This window comes from Botryllus schlosseri, chromosome 11, assembly GCF_051294905.1.
Source record: "Botryllus schlosseri isolate E-star chromosome 11, Bs_hap1, whole genome shotgun sequence".
In the NCBI taxonomy this organism is placed as follows: domain Eukaryota; kingdom Metazoa; phylum Chordata; class Ascidiacea; order Stolidobranchia; family Styelidae; genus Botryllus; species Botryllus schlosseri.
Window position 1 is genome coordinate 15,561,342 of NC_137246.1, and position 16,826 is coordinate 15,578,167.

The window sequence follows — 16,826 nt, forward strand, 5'->3', positions numbered from 1 at the left end:
TCTCACCCATGCTCTGCGCCAGTCCTTACCATATCCCACGTTTCCACAGAAACTCAATGTACAGATACAGTTTGCTAGCTATTATGGTCGTGGCAAAGGTATCACAGTCGAAAGTCGAATCGTGTGTCACCGAAGGTCCGAAGCAGGCAGATCTGTATAATCCATGTCAAATACTTTGTACATGTAGTTGGTCTCGGAACAACGAGTGAAAACGCACTCGCTCGTGCATGCAGATTGCAGACAGGCGGAATCGCGACACAATATCAGAGTCAGAATCGGAACACAGCCTCTGGTAATCGCCGACTTATCAATCAACTATGTTAGGTATATCCGACAATGATGTGACAGATTATTGAGTTTATTATCGGAAAATATGAATCTCGCAAAGCAATCGCAATTCGATAACTTATAAATAATTCAGCTATTCGACCGATCCGTAATTTTTACGTTAGATTGAAGGCATATTAGATCGAAGACATATTTTACGCTGGCGCTGTGGTGGCAGTAAACTCATTTGATTGTTCTCGCCGCGTTTAAGGTAGGTGATTAGGATAAGATGATAAGCCTCAGTGGAGTATATGCTTCTGCTGTGAGCATGATCAGGGCCCGTATCTCCAATTCCGTGTCATTCAAACACGCTGAGATTTTGACACAAACTCAATTTGTGTTGGTTATGTCGTGAAATGTTTGCTTATGGTGGGACAAGTTTTTCTTGAGGTTATTACACATACTTTGCGATGTCTGTTTGCTCTACTAGTCAAGGCCGATGAAGAGTGTTTAATAATGGCTCCTTGATAGGAATTTGAAGCATGTCGTGACTTGGAGGCCTCGAAAGCGTCAGTTCATATTTCGCTATCTTTACGTTTTTATTTCGAACTCCATATTTACGAGTTCCTTGCTGCACACCAGAGTACTGCACTTCTACCTAATTGAACAGTTTACATTACGTTATAATACGTATTAAAAAGCTATATAGGCTACGAGTTTAATGTTTGTATTTTCCGAAAATTCTCAGTTTTACATCATGGCTAGTTGATACCCATATGTGGGTTATAGCATAGCTAACCGTTTCTCCCAATATGCGTTCTGCTATTATCTACAGAGCGTTTGCATGGGCATTCGCTTGGCTGGGCTGCGTGGATGTAGCCAAGGCGCAAACCAGTGTGGCCGTTCCGGTCGTAGCTACTTTCTTTAGCACCGTTGTCGTGATGCTGATCATATTCGCAATTATCATGTACTGTTGCAGGAAGAAATGGAAAAGTAAGTAGGATTCATACTGGAATCATTGATTAACTGTTCTAGCATCAGCGCACATCCGAGTTTAGGCATCGCGATGTCCTCGGTATGCATTACATTAGCAGTCATCCGATACGGTGTCAAAGGTAACACAGCGAAGTTTGACCGGAAGTGCAATTCGATATTAAGTTATAATATAATTTATACCAATTCTTTCATTAAGAATACGAAAGGTTTATTACACGTAACTCGTGTATAGCAGTGTGCACTGTGCAGTGTGCATACCGGAGTTTCGAATTATATATATTTATAATTTATGTATATAACGGAAAATAGTCTGTATTTCGTTTTCCATATCATAAGAAATTAGAGATTGTCGTTGCCAAAACCCTTCACATATTACTGGTCGGTTGATGAAGTCTGCTCCGTCAAAATCATCAGAGAGCATTTGTATATTTTTGAAGTGCCCAAATATAACATCATGCTTTGATTTGATTGGCGTATGCTTCGTACGGCGTACGCAATCGTTAGGATATTGCCTATTTGTAAATTATGGCTGCACGCTACCGGTTCTATCATGTCACCCCTTCGAAATGAGGCATATACCATATACTTCAATCCCTTGCCCTCAACTTCACGCGAAATTCAATTATGTATAAACCAGAATCGACACAAGACCGCGTTGTTGGTGGAGGTATTGACAATCCTCTCGTTCTCGATACCAAAGGTGGGTTGGGTATGTTAGGAATGCTAATAGGTATCACTGTACTAACCTGTAACAGCAACATATCATGTCCTGAGCACCATCCTGAAATAAACTGCTATGTTTACTGAAATCGAACTCGTGGTGTTGTTTCTGTGATCAATTAATCGCATGCCCAACTATATCAGCGGCTTTAAATGTATAGTTCTTCTAATTCAACACACTGGGATCTATCACTATATCGTTACCGACCGCCGGTGCATGACCTTGCCCAATAGCGTAGTGTAGAATGTATTTATTAGTATTTATTGCGACCTCGTCCTGTGTATGACGTCATAGCTAAACGGCGGTGTTATTCTTGAGTTCTGTTTTAAAGTAATTGTAACATAATTTCTTGCACATTGAATCGCCCTGCTCTATTCTGTGTAGAAGTATACATATGTTGTCGATTTTGTGCTAATACGATTAAGATTTTGTCAAATGACTAACCCCTTAAACTACTCGATATAGTCATGCCGTAGTGATCGGTTTGAGAAGGATGCAGATCGCACACAACGTATAACTGTGTTTTTCATTTGCGTCTGCTCTTCTATTCTTAGCTTAATATTGTGCAGTTCAAGATATTAGGCAGGTGAAGCGAACAGTTTGATCGTCTATGCTTACATTAACATGCTTTTAATGTATCACTGGGTTTCCGTTTTTGCTCGCGGGGCTTGATACGCACGATCGAGCAGATTATTTGCAAATCTCGGTATACGGGCCTACACGCCAATGGGTTTCCACGTAAAACCCATTTCTCGAAATTAGATGACCGCTCTCGAATGCCACTACCCATTCTAGAAGCCTATGGGTGATGCATTTCGTATTTGTATTCCACCGGCTCCTGCGTCATAAGAATGTTGCGTTGTCACACATCGCTGGCCATAAATAATGAAACTGAATGCTTGCAGGTTCACTGATATAATAGACAGTTAGAATGGTTTCTTGTGTGGCACTATAGAGACTTCAGTCTCTATAGTGGCACCGTGCGTGCCATTGTACGAACTACGCACCCGGCGTCACAGTTACAGCTTACTGTAGGAATACGAGCCATATTCGCTCCCATTTCTTGAAAAAAAACACGCTGATAAAATTGCACATGTGACGTCATATGAATCAATGACGTCATGCCATCACTATCATATTTAACTTCTGGAAATTTTCAGCATAAACAGCTGACTTTAACCGAGTGAGATACTAGGTAACTTAACAGTTTTTGGATCAGTGAACACATCCAACACGGACACACATGACTGCTGGGTCCACCTCCCTAGTTCTGACATGAACATATGCGCTGTCGAGATGTATATTTTGCGGACTTAAATTCGGCAATTCACGAATTTTATGGTTGGTAGTGGTATGCTGTCCGTATGAAGTCCGAATGGCATGGGATTAGGAAACAGATTTAAAGCTGCATGTCACGACGAACAATGTTTAGTAGTATAGTAGTAGCCTACTACACGGACGATCACACAGTTCCCGTACGTAGCTCACAGCAACTCAAAATTTAACTCAGTTGATACAGATATAATAAATATAACAAATAATTTGCGATAAAAATATCTATTTCATGCATATTCAATGCTATATTTCAGTCTTGAATATGCAATATGCATGCACCGTCTGCACTGACGGTCAGTTCTTAAGTCGCCGTGCAGAATGTCACTGGCAGCACTGAAATTACTGTTGCTCCTCGATCTCCATCTAATCCTATAAGATAATCGTATAATTTACAATGTTCCAGTTTATACGTACGCATTCTACTAAAATTTCTGTATTTGACTGGACTTTCCGTTTCAGAAAACGGGGAAGCGCGAAGCTCCCGGGAGCCTGACGAATTGCGGGAAGTAGTGACAGAAGCGAATCAGGAAGAAACGCCCACGAAAAAATACGAGGTTTGTTTGAAACTGCGCGAGGTGTGGTGCCAGTTCGCAAACGCTGATAAGAGCGATGGAAACAATATGATCATGGGACTGATTGATCAGTGTTTACGGTCGTTCGTAACCAATAAGGGCAAATTTGGAATTCAGTATTGTGGCGTTACAATTGGAATCAAGATGACAATTCGTTGTTAAAAGTTGAATCAATAAAGGCTCTGATGATTGTGTCGTGAGTAGGGTTGCATTTAAAACAAAAATCAATTAATAACAAACATGTTCAAAGCAAGGCCCTAATTTAAAACATTTTTATCAAGCCATGACGTCACGAATATTCAATTGCGACGTCATAGTGGATTATCATTGACAATTGAAAATATAGGGTAAATATAACTCCTTTCACGAAATATCTACGCTGTTGAACTGACTATTTTGAGGTTCCCCACCATCCCACGTCATATGCCTCGGCTATATCGGGTGGTGATTGTCTGCAGGCTCATACAAAATGTTTTTTAGAATGTATTTACACATTTATGGCATGACTTTCCAAAAAAAATTAAAAAAAAATTTAAAGGCCGTTTGTTTTAAATGCATCATATCGTGTGCGTTTTAAATGAGGTACTGTGCAAATTAGATAGGAGTTTTCCTCTAGTTTTCACTCATCGATTTCACTACTACTTCAAGCTGGGACTGTGCTCACGAACATACTAAGAGACGCTGGAAACTACCAATATCCCACCGTTTGTGAATGTTTGGGGTACTTATAAATGACAGCAATTATTTTCGATTCGTTTGTTTCATGATTCCTTCATGCATAATAATTTGGTGAGATCTGGTATCAAAATATACCGATTTGCGAACCTACTTTGTGTTATATGTGATTTATTTTGTTAAGCGGTAAGTGTATATGCATAATCTGAAGAAGGAGCAGTCTCGGCAATATATCACTCCTCATTTTTACCTTTGAAACAAGACGTTGGGACCGAACATATCGCTCTTGCCAGATTTTATAGTTTTAAACGTCAGAAATTCAATAAGTGATGGTAATAATGCGTTTCAAGGTTCTCATGTTACGATTATCTTGACAATGTCATCCAAATATGTACCTTTTATGCGACCACAGAGAACCTAATACTATTTTTACATCCCATTAAACATACTTTGTTATTTCATGCCTATGTCTCATTGCACTTTGTGACAATCACGACTTCACCGACATGTCTTTACCACTTACGTGTGTAGCTTTGTACTACGTGTTTTGCATACTGCGATGCGACTAGTGGAGGTTTCCAGACTTCTACCGTGTAATACACTATCGAAACCATCATTTTCGTTAATAGATAAAAAGTGGCAAGCTGCGTATAATTTCATTACTTTAAAAAAACATCTTCCGCTACTCGAATCTATTCAGTAGAATTAAAACTCGATTCATTGCGGCCAGTTTTACTCGTGAATCATCACAACATGACCTATAGCGGTCAATCGACGGTATTCGTTTACTGAGTTTGTGATGTATACTCATAAATTGGACTTCATTACTAGCCTTATCAATTTTTCAGGGATATCAAGAGCGAGCAGTGGACGTTGGAGCGCTGCCAAGCAACGGAACCGCTCCAAGCACTATAGGAGACAAGGTTCCTTTTTCAATATTCAACTTTTGTAATAGGCTTGCACAGAGCTGTCAGCTGTGGTATCCAATGTAACTTACCCAAATTCCTCAACCTGGCGACTGCAAAAAGCGTACCAAGTCCCGGTATAAGCTTATACCCGTGCAAAGACTAGTAATGCGGATTTTATCGCGCATGAGTACCTCCCCGTTTGTCGATTGCAGTTACGACGTCGATTTCATCTGATCTTCTTGCCCGTAGCGTGAATGACAATCTTTCGCTGCGCTCAACATGCAATATCTCTGGTGCAATCACCCGTCAACAACTTGATATCATGAAACTGAGTTCCGGGACAGGCATTACTGTCAGCGTTCACAAGGCAGCCATGCAACAACGATTAGACACTGTAGAATCTTGACACCAATCAGGTGAACTGCTTGCAATAACGAGATGGACGTGGCGGGATAGCTTAGTGGCAAAATCCACAGCTGCAACACCAATGGGTTGATGGTTCGAGTCCGAGGTTGACTCCAGAATTCCTACCAAAGTGTTAGAAGTTTATCTAGGCTCCTCCTCGCCATCTCATCCGCGTAAGAAGTGTCTTTAAAATAGCCTAGAAGTGGGCCATGCCATGCCATGCAAGTCGGCTGCTACTGAATAAAAAAATAAGGAATGTCGGCCTGGTGTGAAGTGAATGAGCATTGCAGTCGACGAACACCGTGAATACCATAAACAACAACGAGATGGGCGAATTCAGTATCGCTGTAATTCATGACGTCACATCGAATATTTTCGAATCAGCCATGCGTTTTCTCATACCCTGGTATGGAGTTTCAGGAGTAATGAAAGAATGGAAATATTTTGCGAGCAAGTAAATCGCATTTTAAAATGAAGCCTACTTCATGACAAATTTGTCTCACTTGAGCACCCCAACTCACTAATATATAGCCATGTCTGTTATTTTGATTACCAAAACATGAAATTCCATCTCCGGTACCAAAAATACGGATATCGTCGTAGACCGTGCTTCACTCAGTTCACTGAAGTTGGCAAGACGTAGGTAAAGATCACGAGCTAGGTATCCTACCAACATTATATGGAACCATGGAGTGCCTATGATATCAACAAAACACATTCGCTGTTTACAAGTGCCTTCATCCTATACCACACGCCTTGGTCGTCTTTTTAAGAATTCAGTCTCATGTCATCAATCACCGTTCCTCTATTTTGACAACCAGCTTTTACTGTACGCATCTACCACAATAACGCATGTTTACCTTGATTCCTGGAACAATCGACAATGTCTTATAGCAAATACGTCAGTGCAAAAATTCACCATCACTGGTCAGTGGTCACTGAACAGTATTGCGGTTATACAACGCGTATCGTGTAAACTTATTCCGGTACGTCACAGGATGAAGTTCACACCGTCGTTTTGGAAAAAACAACTCCCACCAACGGTTTCAATATTGTGACGGACAATGGCGGAAATATTTTCGTTCGCGACATCAGGAAAGATGGACCCGCCAGTGGAAAATTGGTTGAAGGTACATCGGATGGGTTAAGATAACAGTAATACTGTGAGACCACGTGTCGCATATTATAGGCTTTCTAGTAGTCGCAAGGCCCATCATCTCATTACGAATTTATATCGGTGATGGTGAGACCTATCAATTAAATTTGATATGGGACTATATATGAAATTACTAGGGCAAGTTTTTGCAACTTTTGCAACTTTTTTACAGCATCCTACAGCTCCCTAGATACTCAGAATTCATGTACTATGATGTTTTAAGCTGTTTAGAGGGATTTTATAGTGCAACTTTTCTCTATTTTTCATACCAATTTTTACTGCAACTTTTATCAAATATTGCGTCAAAATGTAAAGTAGTGATTTAAAAACTTGCTATAAACTATTTCTAGTATGGCTCTATTCTCTTTGATTTGCATAACAAAGAGTTATATGATGGGTTTGCTGCATCTCACTGTGTTATCTATGACACAGTGGCTTGCAAGCAAAAAGTTCAACTACCCCGCCAAGCACGGCGTGTTCGAACAATCTGTAAATAGATCGCTTTATTAATCCTGTCGTTTAAATTTGAGGTATTCTCCCATTTCACAAACGCCCAGGCAGGACCGCAGAAAATTTTATTTCACTGGGTCACCTTATTCAGGCTATAGATTTTGTTAAAGTCTCCAAGAGTGAGTTTCTCTGCAACGCCTTGGGTCAAGTTTGCAGACCTAGGGGATTTGGGGTGTGGTGTTTGACTTGTTTTAGGGGGAGGAGGTTATAGCTATGCTGTTTGACTTTTTGAGGGAAATTATTCCCGCATAGCGTAATAATCTCGCTTTGTGCCGGTAAAAATGTAATTTTGGGCGGTTTCGCCAGATCGTGCGTTAAATGGCAATAAAGTAACAAATTTGACAGCTCTGCAGGAACTAGGTTATACAACGGAACCTTTCGAGTATCTCATACCCTAATAATTCAACAAAAATTATAAAAGCAACCTTTTACTGCAACTTTCTCGCGATTTTAGTACAACAAAAACTTGCCCTAAATAGTAAATCGTGTGAAGGGCTAAAAACAATTATCATGTGCAAAGTCGGCATATGGGTATTTTAGAGATTAAGGGCTTTGTCCCCTCTATCAGCATAATTGAGATTTGAAGACGTTCCAGATACATTGGACATGTGCAATGTGCATGGACGTGTGACTGCGATTTGTGTAATAGCATGCCTAAATGATTTGCTCGAGGGGGTATGACTGACCCGTATTTCGAAAAATTGTTCGGTCTTGATCTGAAGCTATCCCAAGTTACCTATACATGTCGATGACTTATAGATCGTAAATTGTATGTAAATTGTAAATTTTATTAATGGCTATCACAACCTGTGGTGTCTCTGCACGGCACCTGCCTTCTGCCATCGCAAAGTATCCGTAACGTTATGTCACGCAGGCACCGCAAGCATAGCATAGGCCAATATCTATTACGTTGACCATAGCGGCGCGAATCGATGATATTCATTCACATCTTTATGCAAAGCAAATCTCGATCATATTCACCCCACATGCACTAATAACCAATGATTTTGATGGGCGTGACGACTGACCTTGCCTATATCACGTAACTTATGCGGTATAGTGTGAACGAACGACGTAAAGCTCATATTATGCGGATGCGAATCAATATCATGTGATATTCCGCGTTAATCTTTTGCCCCAGTATATTCGATACAACGTTGAGCCAATTACGCAGCTTCAAAAATAACCATGGAACAATATTAAGGTCAAGATAAGTTCACCGAGAATCATTAATTTAGTGACTGCTTGGTATTCTGTACTGGAAGCGGTGGTAACTTGTTACCACTACTGACTTGACTCTCGGTTACAGGGGATATCATCGAAAGTGTCACAGTATTCTACGAAGGCATGGCTTACGAAGACGCCCTGAACGTGCTGAGTTACGCCGCGCCTTATAAGGTCGCCGTGAGCCTTGTTCGAGGCAAAAACCAACTGATGCCAGGAGCGGAGGAAGTAAGTGCGCATGCGCAGTATGAATTATTCAGAATTATTTCCGCGCCGCATCGGAATTTCGCCGGCCGGCATTGATCGAGTTTTCGACTCCCTTTACTTGTGTTTACGGAAGCGAGTTCTTCACCCATCGCGCTGCTTTGCCGCCTGCTCATTGCGTGAATTGATGGCGGGTTTTGTATTGCAGAAATCGGACCCGTTCGTGCAGGAATTACAGCAACAACTGGAAAAGCGTGAGCATCAAAAGCAACCGGGCCACGACAAAGACGTGCGTGGATAGGCCTCTTATATTATATGCTGTCCCGGATACGCGGGATTTGATAAGGTCTGGTTACGCCACCAGCAGAGCGTCATTCTAGTCTAAGTAGTCACCTTAGGTACTCAAGTAGAAGTAGAAGTAACGTCGTACAAGTTCAAGTGGAAAAAAATCATTTGCAAGCAAGTAACAAAGTATGTATTTTAGGCCTAGTTTTGCTAAAAAGTAAACGAAGACTGCTTAGTGGAAGTGGAAATAGTCTAATATCATAACCACTTGAGCAAGTAGTGGAAGTAGGCAGAACCAATATTGAATATGTTACGCCTGCCTTGTGAAGTCAGAACCCACGCGAGGTTAGGTACGCCCAAGCCGTCGGGCGTCGAGGTGTGGCGATTTTTTTACAAACCAGTAACGCATCTGAACAGTTTGATTGCGTAATACGCGATAATGTAGCACCGTGCGATGGGCCAATTACTCATCTCTCGATGATTTGACCATTTAATGGTGTTTAGTGATGTTACGCCGGCCGAAACGTTATAGTTTTTTATGTTCCTTGTCGCCGCCCCACGATGACATGTCGGTGACCTTACGCAGAATACGTTTGTGACAATGCCCCCAAACTTTTCACCTGGAAATTGGGACATTCTCCATCTATAAGTGCAATGCAGTGCATTGCTTCACAATTGATCTGTGGTCATTGTTGCACCCCCCATTTCAATTCGCCCCTCCTAAATTTTAATCCTGGCTACGCCTATGACATTGCCGAAATTGTGTGCGCGAGAGAAAACATGATATGACTCGACGAGTCTGTTTAATATTCATTTTGTTTTTGTTATTTACCATGTCAACGTACCGCTTAGCTGTAGAAAAGTAACATCACGTGGTTATTGTTTCTAAATAAGACATATAAACATTGAAGTAAGCTATAACACGGTGGCTTATGCAATAGTCTCGAAGGATATGACTAAATTGTCATGGGTTGTCATGGGATACGAATGGTTGCCGCTGTACTATGAACAGTGAACACTGAAAAGTCACATACAGTCACAATCGTTATAATCCTCAATAGCTATCAATTTATGAGACGCGATGACGAGTAGTGTTTTAAAGCGTCTCTAAATCCCCCTTCCAAACGAAATTGGTAATTAATTTACGCGTTGCGTACTATAAACGACACCGTCAAATCGGTTGCACTGTTACCCGCTCTAAAGTACGCGGGACTATTTCGAGTTGTAATATTGATTCGCGCGCGCGAGATAAGGTAGCCTAACTGTTATTGAAAGCACGCTGCAGTCTTGTAGGATCAGGATGGGTTGATCGCCAGTTACGGTTCCCGGAATCGGCTATCGTTTGACATTCTTCGACACGGATCAGTTCGTTAGACTGTATCGCTTCGCAAATCGTTCCCGACTTCGTTCATCCGAATGCAGATTTTCAAGGACATTTAAACGCACGCGTCGGTGAATTCTAGTATGATGAAATGTTTGTGCGACTGCGTATTCAGATGCCACCGCGGTGTCGCATTGTAGTAGCTTAACTCTAAAGTAGTATTATAAAGTCGGTATAGCACGGCGAGCGTCATAAATTTTTCATTATTTCCCTTCAACCACAACCGCTCCGGATATCGAAGTTCAGCATGTCAATGTTATTCAAAGATATCCACCAACTATTAAAGGCTAGAGCTAACGGAAAGCAGTAATTGACTGCAGACTTTGACTTATAAATAGGATATTCTAGAACCCATTACTATTTTTGGTCGTTTCAGTCAGACCTTGATCGAATTTGCGGACTGTTTAAACGTAAACGACAGAGTCCACGCCCTATCGCAATTCGCAATACTCTGGCTTTTCTTGCATTGTTGTACGAAGGATGACAAGTTTACGTAAATAGAATGTGACCCGTTGTCACATTGTTTCAATTATCGACAGTTGGGCGGTACACAACGATTCGAGTTCTCGAATCCGAATCTAGTTTTAATTGTAATGATTCGGTTCGAGTAGTTTGGGACGAATTTTTCATGTACTGAAATCTTACGCTACTTTTCACTAAGGGTTGTATTGTCAGCGAGAATTATAGTTTTCCACCGCGGAAGCCTTGAAACCCTCGACTGGTCGTGTCACGACCTCTAATACGTGTAAGCTACGCACATTAGTGGAAATGGCATTCTTGGGTAGTTGTGTTCAATCTGTAACGTTATCAGAAGTGCAATGAAATAAGTGCGCCCGAAAAGTCGGTGTCCTCCACGCGGTGTAGTCCTATTACGCTATCATAATTTCACGGAAGCGGAAACGTTCTAACTCTAAACCACCATCAGGGTGTCAAAGCGCATTTATTTTTCCTGGTAATTACATTTTGTTGGGCTATCAGCACTTTGCGAGCAATATCATAAAATGAGCGGCCGGAAACGTTTAACCATCAACACGCAATGTCAACGCCCAGAGAACATGTCACAGCCGCTTGAACGCCGGTCAACAGAAATTAATGATCCGCGAAAAACCTTTGTTGCGACACATTCTCGTCCCATTCACGGCATTCCCGTCTTCGCGTATATCACAGGTTCTGATTTTCCGATTCCGACGTGTTGGATTGCAACCTAAGGAGTGTGGGCGTCGGCTACGCCTATTCACGGCTGCCTACTGTAAACCGCGCGTGCCGTGAAGATCAGATATATGACGTATTGCGCATATATAACGTTTGTATGTGAGGCTTGGTCGATCACGTGGCACTTGTGACAGCCGCCCGTAGAGGCCGTCGATTAAGTCTTGTTTGAAAAAGTGTCTTTAGTCGCCGTCTTGTATGCCGACCAGTACATTCTATTCACCGACTGTTACAATACCGTGGCTGATATGATTATGGATGATCATAATCAAAGCCCGCACTCGCAGCAATGGACCTCTTTTCATTGCTATCCAAATCATTTTCGAAGATAACTAGCAATACTTCAGACGCCACACCTTGTGGGCTTGTGGTAATGATAAACTCAAATATAAGCTATAGTTCATTCGTTTTTTTTTTATTGTGGAATATCCAACTTTTAACTGTTCTCTAATTAGGCTAGCTTCGGAGCTCTAACAGGGGCTAATCATTTGTATATTATCCATGCTCGTAATCATGAATATCCCCCGAGTTTCATATTTGTAATTATACTTTGCTAATTTGGTATCTTCGTGGTTCTAATATCGTTGATACTCATTTTCAAAATCACCAAAATGATACCGAATCCCTGTTGTGGGGATGTTAGCTTGTGCGATTTGTGATGTGATCGCTTATGTCTGTATGGCAATCGTTCCTAACGCATTTGAAGCATATGTGCGGCAGATGGCGGTACAATCGGATTATCGGGGCAAACTGTAAATACAATGTCATATCCAACCATTTCCTGCGATTACGATGTCCAGTTTCCGCTGCATCAGTTGGTCAGTACGGATAACATTGAACATTCAACAGCCATCGTTCGTAACAGTAGGGTTACCATATCTGAAAATAGGACACTTTTCCAAAATTTTCAGACGTACAATACTGGAGTTAAATCGGAAAAAACTCGTAAATTTTTCCCGATTTTGTGGTTAGTTGACTAAAAAAATGTCTGGCTCAGCTCCCGAATTAGCCGCCGGAGCGTTACTTCAGTGCTGATTTACTGTATCTCCGTCGAATTTTACCCTATATTTAACCAAATTTCTCAACAAAGAGGACATTTGGGCGTCTTCCGAAGACACTTTCAAAAAAGTCAAAAAATAGGACAAATCCTCTGAAAAGAGGACGTATCGTTACCCTACGTAACAGTGCTTGTTTGGTAGTTTCAGAAAAAGGCTAAACCTTCATGGCTACGTTATGGGTAACAAAAACATGATATCACAATATTAGAGTATCAAACGTCTGATGGGTATTTGGACATGAGATTCATTGCTGTGTCATGGGGCTGTATGGAAAATCTCCACACTGTGGGTAACTGCCCTGCACAATGATTAATATGATACATATTAACATAATTATATTGGTTTCATTACGTAGTCGTAAAGACACCAATGAAACATTTCCGTCTGTATTACAATCAGCGGGAGAAACTTAATTGTAAACTACAACATTGCAGGAAGTGAAGCCTGACGATGTGAATATCGAAATGAAGGATGAACACAAGGTGTCGTCTTCTTCGTCGTCATCATCATCGTCTTCTTCGTCGTCATCGGAAGATGAGAAGGAAAAAGAAAGAGATGCTACCCCACCTCCGCCTGTAGAAGAATCCCAACAACAACCCGCCCATGAGGAACCCAAAGAAGAAAGAGCCTCGGGTTCAACGGAGATGGATGCTCTCAAGAGCGAGACACTTGATAAAGACGAAGGTGCGGAATGAAATTTGTCTACTACCTGCATCGAAATAATTACTATCTGCACTACCCCGTGACGGAATGACTGCGATATTAATTGCTGCATGAGGATATAATTTCGGAATTAACTGTCGGTCGATACGAACTTGAAGTATTCTGTAACACTGCATCAGGTCGTTACATTGTCCGGCTTTGGTGCGTACGCAATATGCCGGATTGGCAGATGTACGGCATTCTCCGTATGCTTTCTATACGCTCTTGACTCTTTACACGTACTGCCTGTCACGCCTGCTTCTATACTCGCTTGCTTGCCTTCTTCAAATGTACCATCAGTGTTGCTGAGAACGGACATTTGATACTGGTTAATTTTTAGTTGATGGTATTTTACGTGCTCTCGCAAGATAATGACGATGGTTTAATTGGCTGGGGATGAGTGTGTTTACTGGGTTTAGTCTATTTTTAAAATTGCTTGATGTGATATAATTTTAGCGCGATAGACCCTTTTACAACATCGGCTATCTTGTTTTAGCAGTGTTTCCTTACCATACAATGAAGTCCTCAACTGTCCGTATAGTTATGGTAGGCAAAGCCTCGAAATCTAACAGTGAGTGGTCGTCACTCTAAAGGAGCCTATTTCTGGAATCTAAAATCATCATTGCCTTCATGGACATTTTCACATCGCTTGTCGATAAGTGTTATGGGTCCAATTTCTTACGCTACCAACCAAAAGCCAAAAGTCTATTCGGTCAGTCCCCGACTACAACGCTATTCCAATGATTTCATTAATTTCGAGCTGACTTGCAAAATTGCAGGGGTATTGTGTCTTCTCAAATATGTGAGGGTCTAGGTCCTCTTACTGTCCATATAGGACACATCGCCGCTGCGCTCACGCCACGTAATATTTTAAAGACGTTTGACGAGCATTCATTTGATTTATCTCAAAAATATTCCGCGCTCATTTGTTTTGATTCTTGCCATTCATTGATTTTATTGAGGGTCATCTCATATCCTTACCATTGACTTCTCTTCGACGATGATGCTGTTGGTCATGGTGATATTACCGCGCATATCGTTACCGATATGCTGTAGTTACTCTCTGCATGTTTTTTTCGAAAATGACCTCCACTCGTCTGCCCAATGTCCTTCGTTAACATTAATCACCTTGATTTAATCCCTGCACATTTTCGCTTACTGCCATATCTATACTTTTGCTTTGGTGTGCATCACGATTTGCTGACGGACTGTAATAGTTCAAGTAATCGCGGCATGGTAGTGTTTTGGTCTGCCAATAAACGATGGATTGCACAAATTCTTTGGGTTTTGATTTATCTGTGGTAGAAACGTTTCAGCATAAGGCAATAGGTAATGTTCGTACAGGTCGCGGAAAAGCTAAGCTGGATCCGAGCCAGGCCATGGTTGCGCCGCGCCGATCGTAATCCGATGCAATTAAATGTTATTTATCGATCCGCAAAGCCAACTTACGGTGTCAGTCACTGATCATCTTTATAGATTCGTAAATCGTAATTGTTTGGTGTAGTTCCGCTTCAGCGCACTCACTGGTGGTACAAGATCTACATTTCCTCTTCCTCCTGCTATCTGTAGCACTGTCTGTAACTGGTCGAAAATTTGCTCTGTAATGCCACCTAATGGCGTTTGTGCGATCTCAAGCTTGACGGGCTGAAGCGGTATTTCAAACCGCCGGCAACGACTGGGCTTCTTAACGACATTGGTATTGCAGCGCATATTATACTTTGGCGGATAAGGATGAGATTCACTGACTAATCATGGGTCATATTATGCTATTTGCTGCAAAGCACATGGTGAATGTGATCGCAGTAGTGTTCACTGCACTCACGAATCGAGCATGTATTTGATATATTTAGACATACTCCAAAGACTTGAATACTTGACACTGGTAATACATGGTAATACTGGGAAATATCGACATGCTCAAGAACTTTCACCTTAAACTTCTTCTCTTTCAAATCTACGCAGTAGGCTCGGTTTATTTTTGCAAGCGGTTGTTGTCGTCGTCTCGTTGCGAATGGGGTATCGCAGTAATCAATATACCTATTACGGAAGAGAGGTGTAGGCTACGCTGAGGGGAGATTAATGCCAACAACGAGAAGCATGTTATATTCTACGTGATCGTATATAGCAGTGGTTCTTAACCGCCAGTCCGTGGACAGGTGCCGGTACGTGGCAAGTTTCCTGCCGGTCCGCCGAATATATCAGAAATTTATATCTCAATTACAAAATACAAGACGTTTGTCGATCGTCAATCAATTAGAGCAGTGGCTCCCAACCTTTTTGTCGTCATTCCCCACTTCACATTTTTTCCGAGTCATCGTTCCCCACAACTCAAAACTATTTGCTTGTTTGAGTACACAAGACTAACAATCACACCAGTACGCATGACAATCGCCTATGACTGCAACATAAAACGTATTGTGAACCGATTCCGGTACCCCTCAAAATTTAGCGAAAGCGGTATTTCACGTCATACTGATCGTGCTGGATGCGTTTGTGACGCCATCATTGGTTAGATCCAGAGTTAAAATCGAGTTATTGTGAACAACACGCAATATAATTTTCGATACATACATTCCAGAGCAGTTAACTAGTAACAGTAATCGCGCATGTGTCTCCGTAAATATCCTATACATCAGTGGCCGGGAACCTATGGCTCGCTAGCCATATATGGCTCTTTTGGGTGTAAGATATGGCTCTTTGACATATTTTAAATTTTGTACTTAATCTTACCGATATTGCTGTAACTTGTTAGTAAATTTTCACAACCGCCAGAATAATTATTCTCGTGGCAGCATAAACATGTATTTGAGAGGTCAAGACTGGTGTATCCAGGGTTTAGGCTCGGATCCCTTTTTTTTACAAAATCCCCCAATTTAAGTGGCTGTAGCGGCGTAGCGCTAGCGACCAATATCTCTTGCGAATTCGATGGACCCGACATCGCGCACTGTATAATCCAATCCTGGATTGCGTCATACGTTGGTCGATCATAGAGCATAGAAGACATGGGGATGCCTATATATGGTAATCTAGTGTTCAAATTCACATTGTATTCCTGATCTATGCCGAGAAATGAACTGCCTTGGAAGTGACATTCCAATTACAAATCCAAATTACAAACAACGCTTCGCTATCCACATTCTTCATTGGTAAGTAGCTTTCTATAGTACTGCTGTTAAAATGTATGCCCGTAGTGGAACATTTATGTTACCGCCGAATAC

General features: G+C 41.5%; 1 protein-coding gene and 1 long non-coding RNA gene across 5 annotated transcripts in view; one reads left to right on the forward strand and one right to left on the reverse strand.

Annotated features, from left to right (window-relative positions):
* The first annotated feature begins 218 nt into the window (after positions 1–218).
* LOC145451120 (uncharacterized) overlaps positions 219–16,826 on the forward strand; it is a 39,745-nt gene continuing 23,137 nt past the window's right edge. The window contains exons 1-8 of one of the 4 annotated variants that reach the window (XM_080329612.1): positions 219–1,260; positions 1,901–1,963; positions 3,779–3,873; positions 5,415–5,489; positions 6,877–7,009; positions 8,855–8,997; positions 9,182–9,262; positions 13,341–13,590. In XM_080329612.1, the coding sequence (XP_080185738.1) occupies positions 1,080–1,260; positions 1,901–1,963; positions 3,779–3,873; positions 5,415–5,489; positions 6,877–7,009; positions 8,855–8,997; positions 9,182–9,262; positions 13,341–13,590 (1,021 nt within the window). In that variant the 5' untranslated portion in view covers positions 219–1,079. The remainder of the gene's footprint in view (positions 1,261–1,900; positions 1,964–3,778; positions 3,874–5,414; positions 5,490–6,876; positions 7,010–8,854; positions 8,998–9,181; positions 9,263–13,340; positions 13,591–16,826) is intronic. The other 3 variants (XM_080329610.1, XM_080329609.1, XM_080329611.1) reach the window with 3 other exon arrangements.
* LOC145451150 (uncharacterized) overlaps positions 7,840–16,826 on the reverse strand; it is a 48,571-nt gene continuing 39,584 nt past the window's right edge. The window contains exon 2 of the long non-coding RNA XR_013918696.1: positions 7,840–7,970. This is a non-coding gene — a long non-coding RNA (uncharacterized LOC145451150). The remainder of the gene's footprint in view (positions 7,971–16,826) is intronic.